Here is a 12166-nt window from a genome sequence, read left to right on the forward strand (position 1 = left end):
ATTGACTTCTATGGGACAGCTGTGTAGTCTACACTTGAATAGAAAGATGCCGTCACTTTGAAGTGAATGGGACAGGTTGTAAATACATCTGATCACTGCTGCGATGTCGACGGTGAGCAGGTAAACAATGAAGGCAAGGCTGCGCTGGAACGGAGCGCAGACTTCTCTTCAACCAGCTGAGCGGCAGATAGGCCATCAATAATAAAATCCCAGAAAACCCCTTTACCCTAAATTCACACCTGAGCGTTTTACAGCGCGTTCAAACGCGCTGTAAAACGCTCAACACGTGAAAACCAATGCTTCCCTATGGCCCTGGTTCACACTTGAGCGTTTTACAGCGCGTTTGAACGCGCTGTAAAACGCCCGACGCATAAACACGTTCTTGAGCTTTTTTTTTTGAGGCGTTTGTCGCGCGTTTTGGCCCATAGACTCATTGGACAATACTGCAGTCAATCACACAAACGCGCGTTTACTATTGCAAAAAAAGCGCTACAAATACGCGCATCTCAGAAACGCTCAGGGGTTAAGCCAGACTGTCTGCTGTGCTAAAAGTCCAAGCAAAGAGGAAGTTAAAGGGGTTATTCAGGAAGAGAAATGTATGACTTATCCTCAGGATAGGTCATTAGTATCACATCTACGGGGTGCGACACTTCCCAGGCCAGTCACATGGCCTAGTTGCAGCCCAGCTCCAGGGGGATGCTGGGACTTGGACCCCCACTGATGTTATAATGAGGACCTCTCCTGATTGTCAGTTTATTTTTTTACTTGTTTATATCATAGGAAATCATAAAATGTTCTAATGTACATGTATTTAAAATTCTGTATACATACCTTTCTTATATCAGGTGGTTGACCCCCCTATATGCAGAGTAGAATGGTTTAGCCCATGTATCAGTCCTGTGTATCTAAGGCCTAACTGAAACATGGCATCAGTCATGTGACACCCTACACATCATGTCATTTTTGACATTCAGTAAGCAGCAGTGTTACGTGACTTACGTGTGCGGGGTCAGCACACGGGACACATTCATGTGTTAAGTAAATAGGACGAGTGGTGGAATCCTGATTTTTCTTGTGGTTAATACAGCAACTACTTTATTGTATTTACACGGCGTCCTGTCCGTAGGTGATGTAAAATGGCAGCCAGTCTCTAGGTGATGTCATGTTAATAAAGTTTAATGTAAAAAAAAAACTACAGAAATGATGGCTATACTGCAGGTAGTAATAGTCTATGTACAGCTCCTCAATACACTATTCCTCCCCTGGGAAGTTAACTGAAAGCCAGGTCACATGTTACTTTTAGGGGTCACGCGACTGACGCCATGTTAAGTCTTATCCAGCTCTCCTATGAATGAATGTTCCACGACTAAAACGGGCCATACGGATATAATAAAGGTCTGTGAGCAAAATTTTAAATGCGTATTAGAAATCTTTTCAACATCCTATTCTCTACATGAATAAATGTAGTCATTAAAACCGGAATACCTCTTTATCGAGCCAGGACAGGAAGTACAATACATGATCCACTTTTATATATATATATATAATTCACATAGAATTATTATTATATTTTTTTTTATGGCAGCGATCCCTCCCTATCCCAGAATTGTGCAGTTGGCAAGAGCTCATCTTCCTGAGAACAGTAGGATTGTACATACTGAAATCCACCAGCCCCCATTTATCCATTGTGTGTGGCCTGCAATAGTCTGGTGTGTACATAGGGGGATACTGTGCTGGAATGAGTATTGAGCTAGAGTCACAATGTGTGGTCTATAGTTTTACATGGGACTGCAGGTTATCACTATGCAGAAACCATGCAGCCAAAATGTATAAAGCTATGGCACTTAACTAAAAGGGGTATTCTGATAAGTTATCCCCTATTCACTAGATAGGTGATAACTGGTAGATCCATATGGGTATGATCACCGGGATACCCACCGCTTGCAAGAAGGGGGCTCAACCCTATGCAGGGCTGCGCCAAATGGGGGGCCCCCCTACTGCTCTTGCAGTTATCAAATGCATAGGGGACCAGAATACCCTTTAAAGTGTTGCAAGGGGCATGGTCTGTATCTTGTTGAGCTCTGCTACATCTGTAATTTGTAAAAACTCTGAAGGTAACTGGGCCATCAGGAATTTCCTCTGAAAGGGCCAGCATTACACAACGGTGCTTCCTTGCCACGGAAGGAATTTTTATTTTTTTTATATAGATCAGATGTAAATTATTTTAAATGAAAAGTTAACTCTTGAGACCCAGTCTGAGCAACTGGATTGTGTTCCACCTGTTTGCCGTATGACTGTGTTTGCAGAACCAGTTACATGTACTGTGCCTCTCCGAGCGTTCTGACTGTTTAATAAAAGATGCGATGACTCAAGTCTCGTCAGCAGCACTTTTTATTCTCCACGTCATTCATGGGTTTCTATGGACTGTTTGGTACCATATTGAGCCAAGATGCAATACCAGACACAGCCCATGGACAAGAGTGGCGCTGTCCCTGTAACATATCTATGTGCGCCTCTCAGCTGGTGTCTGTGTAGATGAAACTGACTAATGTACAGCTGCCAGATTAACGGAGCTCATATCACCGTAGCTTTCCATTCTTCTGATCCATCAGAAGAAAAAAAAACATCAAAATTTTTTTGAGCATCAGTTTATCAGTTCCGTCTGAGATCAGTTATTTTTGACAGAGAAAGGCTACTTTCACACTGGTGGCAGCAGGGTCCGGCTGGCTATTCCGGCTGAGAGGCGGCCGGACAAAAACTACAGCATGCTGCGTTTTGTCCGGCCGCCTCTTGGCTTCTTTGCCGTGCTGCAGCCGGACCTCTGGCCTGCCCCCATTATAGTGAATGGGGCCGGAGCGGACTTCCGGCGGCACGGTGGCTAGCGTTAGCATGGACCCTCCTGCCGCCAGTGTGAAAGTAGCCAAAATCCTGCATGCACAAAAATAACTCTTCTCTGACGGAACTGACACAAACCAATCATAACGTGTGATGAGCGAAGAGAGCTTCAGATGTTACATCCGAAGTCGCTTCATTCAAATCTTCGGATTAATACTGTATGGAGATTCGACTCCGTATAGTATTTAGAATGTATGGGCTCTGATGAGCCGAAGTTTATTCACGAAGTAGCGCGTGACTTTGTTGAATAACTTCAGTAGTTGATTTTTAAAGTGGAAAACCACATCAAAGCTTCAAACCAAACTTGGCTTTGGCTCCGAGATACCAGTCGGAACTGAAGCGGAGTTCGGTTTTAAAGAGGACCTTTCATCGGTCCAAACATAGTTATCTTACAATCAGGCTGTGTAGAGCGCCCCCCCCCCCCCCCCCCCCCAGAAAACCTGTTCTCGCTGCTCTTACCATTATTCTGGGGCGCCGCTCCGTTCTCCCGCTATGTTCGCTGATTTGGTTATACTGGGAGAAGTCTGCCCTGTTTCTCCTGGGCGTTCCTTCTCCTAGGCTGTAGCGCTGGCCAATCGCAGCGCAGAGCTCACAGCCTGGGAGAAAAAAAAAAACCTCCCAGGCTGTGAGCTCTGTGCTGCGATTGGTCAGTGCTACAGCCTGGGAGAAGGAGACGCCCAGCAGAACAAGGGCAGACTCCTCCTTCTATAACCAAGTCCCCTAAGTCTCCTCCTACTATAACCAAGTCCCCGAACATACCGGAGGACATAACGGGAGAACGGAGCGGCGCCCCGGGATAATAGTAAGTGCAGTGAGATCCCCGAGCGCCGCTCTACATGTCTGTATACTTAGTTCACAATGTCATAATCGGTGAAAGGTCCTCTTTAAAGTGGTTTTCCACTTTAAAAATCAATAACCGAAGTTTCACGACTAACTTACTTCTGCTCATCAGAGCCCACACATTCTAATACTGTATGGAGACGAATCTCCGTACAGTATCAATTCAAATTTTTCTTCGGGTACTTCTGTTCCCCCTCCCCCCCACTTGCTCACTTGAAAGACATACGGATCGGGAACTTGGGGCTCATGCACACAAACAAACCTCCTTTCCGTGTCCATACCTTTTTTATTTTTGCGGAAGTTACTCCGTATGCATTTATTTTCTGTATTTCCGTTCTGCAAAAGAATAGAACATTGTCCTAATATTGTCCGCATTACAGACAAGGATAGGACTGTTCTATAAAGGTGCCAGCTGTTCATGCGCATTCCGTATTTTGCGGAACAGGACATCATCCGTAATTTTTGCGGACCACAAAATACATACGGTCGTGTGCATGAGCCCTTAGACTGTGAGCTCCACAGGGGGACAGCAGGTGATGAATATTTTGGCGTTATATAAATAAATAAAAAATACATGCCTGATCTAATAGAGAGATGTAATATATGGTGAGCAAAGAAAAACAATACAAAAAAAGTAGAAGAATTTTTTTTTTAATTAATAAACCAAATAACCTTGGTCTCTAGTGGTTCTAGTACAATAATTTACATTTTCATCAAACAGCACTGTCTGTATTTTTTCTTAAAGAACATCAGTCCTGATCAACCCTGAATAGAACACCTAACCCAAACTTCAGTGAAGAAGTCCAGGTCTGGGTACCACATTCAGTTTTTTCTCACGCTCGTGCAAAACGCATTGCACTCGCGCGGAAAAAACTGATCAGAACGCAATTGCAGTCAAAACTGACAGCAATTGCGTGCCTACTCGCGCAGTTTTCCCGCAATGCACACGCGACGCATCCGAAGCTAATCCAGAATGCCCGTGTAAAAGAGGCCTTAGTGGGCATGCTCTCCAGTGTAGTTTCCCACTGCTCATACATCCCATTCTCTCCCTATGTTTTTACCACAAAGAGAGAGATGCTGCAGCTGCATCCCCCCTCCTCTCTCATCTTCTATGTACTCTGTTAGGCCTCAAGCACACAACCGTATTTTTTTTTATCCGTGTTTGATCCACAGTTTTTGTGGAACGCACACTGACCCATTCATTTCTAGGGGTTTGCACAAAAAAAAATCTTATACTTGTCCATATTTTGTAATGGGAGTGAGAAAAATGTGGATGGCACATGGAAGGTGTCCATATTTCATGGATCAGTGGTTTTCAGATGGCAATAAGGACACGGTTGTGTGCATGATGCCTCAACTCTAATGTAGGGATGCCCAACATCATCACAAACTCTCAATATGCCCTGATAGCTGTAGGCTGTCCAGGCATGATGGAAGTTGTAGTTTTACAACAGCTGGAGGCCAGCAGGTTGGGCATCCCTGCTCTAATGGATTTTGGAGAAGACTAAAGAGGGTTTTTGAACTTGTGCCAGCAAGAATGAACAGCAAAAGTACATAATTTTTCATGGGAATTTGTAAGCAGTTTTGACAATCATGCTAAACTGCTGATAGCCCTAGTTTGGGGCTGGGGAAAGCGGTACAAAAACATACCTTTTGTGAAGTTTTTATTATCAGGAGTAGTGTGAATATGAAGTTTTATAAAGTGCTGTCTGCACCGAATTGCATTACCACTACAGCTGTAGCATCCCTCCAGGAGACCACTACATCTGCCCCTGAACAAAGGTGAGGGGTTGTGAAGTAGATCAATGCAGAGAGCACTTCACAATGAAGAACTGCCCTGGGCACTTGCAGGAGCAGAATCTGGCTGGAAAAAAAACAAAAAAAAACGTCATATTAACACTACTCCTGATGGTGAAGGCTCCATATAAGGTATGTTTTTACTGCTCACCCCACCCTCTTACTAGCCCTGTCAGCAGTTTAGCGTGGTCAAAACTGCTGACAGACTCCCTTTAAATGTGTTTCTTGAAAGATGTGATTTTTACCTCTTGTATGTTTTTGTGGCTCTTTAAGTTAGTGCTAAGATGGCCCACCGTTCAATTCAAACTTGTATCCCGCCATCTCCAGCAGTCCCACGGACTTTGACGGGCGTGGCAGTGTGCAAGCTTAAAGGGGTATTCCCATCACAGACAATGGGGGAATATTGCTAGGATATGCCTCCATTGTCTGATAGGTGCAGGTCTCACCTCTAGGGACCCGCACCTACATCGAAAACAGAGCGGGAAAGGTGGTGGAGGGCGCCCTGCACATACGCAGCCCCCCTCCATTCAATTCTATGAGGCCGACAAAAATAGCCGATCGCTGCCTCGGCTATTTCCGTCGGGCCCATAGACATGAATTGGAGCGGTGGCTGTGCAAACTGTGCGCTCCGATTCACTTGTATGGGGAGAGTGCTTGGCAGTGGCTGGACCCTCCAGCCACCACTCTCCTAGCTCCGTTCTTGGCATAGGTGGGGACCTGCACCTATCAGACTATGGGGTCATATCGTAGCGTTTAGCCCCTATTGTCAGAGATGGGACAACATATTTAACCATCGCTCCAGTCAAACAGGACAGGGATCCATGACTGATGGTTTTCTCTGATCCATTAGATGGGGGTAAGATCTTGTTACCGGAATACCCCTTTAACTAACAGATGGTGCTGTTACCTACCTAATGAGACAGCTGTTGGTTGCTGTGTAAGGCTCGTGCACACGACCGTATCCGTTTTGCAGTCTGCAAACCTTGAATCCGCAAAACCCATATACAGGTCGTGTGCGTCCCGTACCTTTCTGTTCCGCACCTCCAGCACTAGTGTAAAAATGCCTAATGGGCAAGAATAGGACATGCTCTATTTTTTTGCTGGATGGCGGAACAGACTTACTGGTGCTGTCCACATTTTTAGAGACCCCACTGAAATGAACGGGTCGGCATCCGATTTGCAAAAAATGCAGATCGGATGTGGGCCAAAAATACGGTCGTGTGCATGAGGCCTTATACTATGTAATGTCCCTGCCCCCAGTATGTACCCGTAAAATGGGCCTTACAAAAAAACAAACATTTTTTCAAGGATTAAAATGATTCAAGTATGGGTGCGGTACAGTCTTCACTCGAGTATTTACAGAAACTCTAACCTTCATCTTAAGTAAAGTGTGAATAATTACACAACCTTAAACGGAAACTCCATTAGCCGTGGATATTAACAGCGATGATGCTGCAATGACTTCCAAGTTAAATGTTGTAGGTGTGTGTGAAAGTTTAAAAAAATAAAATAAAAAATCCTCTGCCACCATGCCATAGGACAGAGCATAGTCTCGTTAATGTGGGAGGAGCTTTCTCCTGTGCTCATGGTCGCCCCCTGCTGAGTCGTGAAGAGTGATTTCAAACTAAGTGACGACTGATCTGGGCAAAGTTCTGACTAATAAAACAGAGTATCGTACGGTAATACTGCCCCCTATGGACAAGAATAAAGTACTGTAATACTGCCCTTACAGACAAGAATATGGATCTAGATCTGAATGGATTGGTCACTGACAACCGATACGAACTCTTGTCCAGCTTGGCGTGGATTCACACAAAACTTCGTTTTTAGTACTGTACGGGGCAGGAGCTCCGTACAGTATTAGAATGTATTGGCTCCGATGAGCCGAAGTTATTACTTTGCGGAGTCTTGCGAGACTTTGCGTAATAACTTCATAGATTAATTGCTACTGTAAAAAAAAAAAAAACATTTCCCGAACTCAGGTTCGGTTCCAAAGTAATAACTTCGGCTCATGGAAGCCAATACATTCTAATACTGTTTGAGCGCTCGCTCCGTACAGTAGTGAAACAAAATTTAATGCGAATCAGATGTTTTATCCGAAGTCGATTCGCTCATCCCTAGTCAAGATCCATGTGACTGTAAGAGATGTATGGGCCAGGAGGATGCCAGATTTATTGAACCTGTGCCCGTAGATAAGCGGAGAACGCACTTCACACTAAACTTCTCTCAATGTCTCTGCCGCCGCCTGTATGGTAAATGTTGCAATGGCGATCTGTCTCTTCACGTCTTCCCAGGCCGCTCTCTGATCTTCCATGTTTTCGATGTCAAATAGCGCATCATAAATACCGGGAAATGATTCTCCGGCATATTTGTTATGGCTGCTTGGTGCAAAGATGATGTGTCTGTAAAAAATAAAATAAAAATTATAACAAAGAGTTTCTTAAAGAGTCCCATAATCCACTCAGATCATGCAATAACCAAAAATGTATGTCGATGGCTTCCATAGAGACAGTTTATGATTGTTAAGGGGCCCACGGCCAGCTCTGTACTGCATGCTTCCAGGCACACAAATACTGGGTTTTCCTGCGGCTGCCACTAGGTGGAGGTTGCATATGGATTTATACAGCTACTGGTCACGAACCAGCAGGTGTGAACCCACTGTGCCACGTGTCCTACCTCCTCTAAGGGCGTTGTCTAAGTGAACCCCTCGATCTTCACAGTACCCCTGATGGTGGGGGATAGACTTTCCCGAGGGGAACACCAGGTCGCTACCTCTAGAGCAGGATCGGCACACCAGGCAGCTGGTCCAGGAGGTACCAGAGGTGCAGGACCGAAGGATGAGGCAGAGGCGTAGTCAGACCGGCAAAAGGTCAGGGCAGGTGGCACAGGAACATGTCAGGCAATCGGGTCAGCAACAGGAGAGTCAAGGCAAGCAGGTAGGGATATAACAGGTAGCAGCGTCCAGGACTATAGATACGAGTCAGGAACACAAGCAGATATCAGGCACCTTAGCAGGACACAAGGATCTTAACACTGAGCGGTCTGGGAAGGTGGCTGAGCCACTTATATATGCGCAGGAGGGCTAGGATAGGTCAGGGAGGTCACATGACCTCACCCATAAAGCCCAGGAAGTGATGTGCGCCGGCCCTTAAGGAAGTGCTGCAAGGAACAAGCAGCAAGCATGCTGTGGCCAGGGCTGAGAGCAAACTGTGGAGTGGATCCCAGAACAACAGCACCCACACAGACAGAGCCCAGGACTGCAGCGGTAAGCAGGGGAACAGCGGCGCACAGCAGCCGCTGTTACACTACTATTAAATTTGGCAGTTGGGAAATTCTCTATGCAGTGAGCTCCCCCTAGTGGCGGCAGCAGCAGGCAGAGATTTTGTACATCTGCTGAATTCAATAGTAGCTGTATAAATCAATATGCAGTGAGCTCCCCCATTGAATAGCAGCTGTAAATATCTATATGCTGTGAGCAAACGTTTATCATTTCACCCCAGGCCTATAAAGGGAAGCAGGTAATTGGAAGTTTTAAATATGGAAAACTGAGCTTCATATCTTATAAAATATGTTGCAAAATAAAAGTGGGTAATAATTAATAAATAATATAATAAATGAAATATCATTGCATGTTGAGTAAAGGTCCTATTGGAAAGTGGGGCCTATTCTGAATTTTGTATGGGGTCCGGAAATGTGTGTACATCTCTGGCACAGAGTCACCCATGACAGCTCAGAGCACAGAAATGAAATGGTCACTACCATTTTGCAAGACACTGGTGAGAGGAAAGGTACAAAGTAGGTTCTCAACCAGATATTCTCAGACCTTTCACACAAGGTCCTCCCCTGCCCAACCTGAATGAAGCCAGGCATGGCTAATCTTCCCACTGGCAGAGCAGCTACACAACAGGGTGTTAGTGTGTTGTAGAGAAGCATTGCTCTCCACAATCAGTTTGTTGGGGTTCGCTCCACTATTTGGGAATAGCAGTTCCAGATGATGTAGAAGACCATCTAGTCTAAGATATATCTGAGTGTAGTATTTATACTGGATAGCGTTGGACATTTCTGTTTGCAAAGATCCGTCCTATAAATAAAAGACACCAACAATGAGTAGAGAACCCACCACTGGATACCTCAATTATGTAAATGAAAGGGGTCTCCCACTTTTCACAATCCATTGAGGGCAACCTGATAAAGAGGTGTCCCACATGAATCCCAAGACATCAGTTCCAGGAGAAACTGTTCAAGAACACATCACCACCATAGGACAAATTACAGGGGTTTTCTGAGATTTTTTTTACTGATAACCTATCCTCTGGATAGGTCATCAGCATCCGACCGGTGGGGGGCAGACACCTTGGACCCCCGCCGATCAGCTGTTTGAGAAGGCACCGGCGCTCCTGTGAGCACCGGGGGCTTCTCTCACCTTTTCCTAGGCCAGTGACGACACATCAGCAGTCACGTGGCCTAGGAGCAGTTCAGCCCAAAAGAAGTAAATGGGGCTGAGCTACTATGCCAGGCACAGCCTCTATATAATGGACAGTGCTGAGCTTGGTAAGCTGTGAGAAGGCCGCGACGATCACAGGACCCTGTACCTTCTCAAATAACTGATCGGCGGGGATCCCGGGTGGTGGTTCCAGAGGATAGGTCATCAGTATAAAAATCTCGGAAAACAATCCCCATTGAAACCAATGTGTCGACTACGTAATGCGTAAATATGCCAGGTCCTCTAGAGGAAGTAAAACATTTTTAAATAGAGTACATTAAAACCTTCTTTGAGATAACCACCAAAAGTCGAATTGACAAATGGTCTTCAAGAGGAATGGTCCTCTCAAAGATGAGGCCAATGTGCATATAAAGGAATTGAAAGCGAGTCAAAGAAAATCTGATCTAGGTAAAGAGGTGGTCTTGTCCAAGAAGGCATGTTTTGGAGAGGTTTCAATATTTGAAAATGGCTTCTTAAAACCAGGCACCACCTTAAAGCTATGAACACAACGAAACCCTGGCCAACATCTGATTTCTGTCACCTTCTATTCTGAGATCTTCGTTGTATTGCGCTCTAAAGATTGTGAACAAGTTGATTATCTTCTACTGAAAATACAAATAATACAATTCACCATTTTGCTGACCATACCTGTAAAAGGGTCTTCCTGGGAGACCTAGAGGATCTATAAATGCTCTTTCTGTGAACATCAGTTGGTCATTTAGGATGCGAACAGCCAGTGGACTAGAGGAAGACAATTCCATTTAGTAGCAGATAATTACAGAGGATGTAACTTTTTAAGATGTATGAAGATTGCATGTGCATCTGTGGCTTCACCGGTGGGATGTGAAGGATCTGTCATTGTATTACCTGTCCTATGGAAGGTGCCACCTTCTGATGTCACTAAATTAGTTGAGTATAATAAAACTACAATTTTGCAAGCCTCAAGTCAATATGACGCTGATATACATTGTAATCAAAGTACAGGGAAAGATGAATTGTAAGGTTAAGTCTCCCTGGCGAGTCCTCCACAGGTCACCTCCAGCCTCTCCAAGAACATTTTTACACCTTATGGAGAACCTGCCCAGAGGTTAGAGGGGCTTTCCAGTTGAACAGTGTAAAGACAAGACAATAATATATGGGATTGATGGTGGTATAACAGCTGGGATCTCCACTGCTTCGTTCTGGAGATCAGAGCTGGTCTGAGGTCACAGACTTCACCAGTGATGACATAAATGATAATATAAATGTACGTACTGATAAACTTACTTCTTATGATCTACGTTTTTAATTCGTTGGTGCAGTCCTACAGCATAGTTGGTAAAATTATCAATGGCGTAATATAAATGGTCTGCAAGACAGCAAAGGAAAATGTTAGAAGGCATACAGATCAAAGACGGTGTACACAATAGCCACACATCTACTGGCCTTCTACTACATTTATGTGACATCACTGGGGGCCAATAAGGTCTATACAGTACACTTACTATTCTGCCAAGGACTCGTCTAATATTGAGCACATTGACAAGCCACATGGATCCTCATGTAAGAGACCACACTACGGCACCAAATGGAAGTGGACCCCTGAACCATTACATCCATGTGGGTGTTATAGAAGAATTTTCTCCACTTTGCTGTTATAACAGCCCCCATTCCTGTGGGAAGACTCCCTCTACTATTCAAAGTCATCTCAAATGTTCCTTGGCGTTGTATCTGGAGCCCTTTGCGGTTCTGTCAACTTCTTCCAAATCAACCCTAACTTTGGACAGATCTTCCTCAAAGCTGGAAGAAGATTCTATAAAATGTCAATGTATGGCAACACAAAACAGTACGAATGTCATGTCATAGTAGTATACAGTACGACATCACAAGGCAGTATAATTGTCATAGCATGACATCACAAGACATTATGAAAGTCATTGTATGACATCACAACATAGTATGAACATCAATTATTATTAAAGTGCATGTACATTTGTTTGCACTAATGCACATGCACTTTAATAATAATTGAAAAATTGAAATTGATTGGATCAATTGATTGAGATTAGAGATAAGCGGATTTATGACAAATTCAATTAGGCAGCTTTGCCGAATTTCACAAAGAAATTCGATTTGTGACGAATTACCGGTACTTTGTCAAGATGGCCGCGA

At 44.4% G+C, this 12166-nt stretch overlaps 1 protein-coding gene across 1 annotated transcript in view; it reads right to left on the minus strand.

Moving 5' to 3' along the window:
* Positions 1 to 7481: 7481 nt before the first annotated feature.
* LOC122932638 (N-acetylated-alpha-linked acidic dipeptidase 2-like) overlaps positions 7482 to 12166 on the minus strand; it is a 67999-nt gene continuing 63314 nt past the window's right edge. Inside the window, exons 18-20 of the mRNA XM_044287163.1 lie at positions 11282 to 11363; positions 10664 to 10756; positions 7482 to 7934 (exon numbers count right to left, since the gene is read on the minus strand). Coding sequence (XP_044143098.1) covers positions 7748 to 7934; positions 10664 to 10756; positions 11282 to 11363 — 362 coding nt within the window. The 3' untranslated portion in view covers positions 7482 to 7747. The remainder of the gene's footprint in view (positions 7935 to 10663; positions 10757 to 11281; positions 11364 to 12166) is intronic.

This window comes from Bufo gargarizans, chromosome 3 (assembly GCF_014858855.1).
Source record: "Bufo gargarizans isolate SCDJY-AF-19 chromosome 3, ASM1485885v1, whole genome shotgun sequence".
Lineage (NCBI taxonomy): Eukaryota > Metazoa > Chordata > Amphibia > Anura > Bufonidae > Bufo > Bufo gargarizans.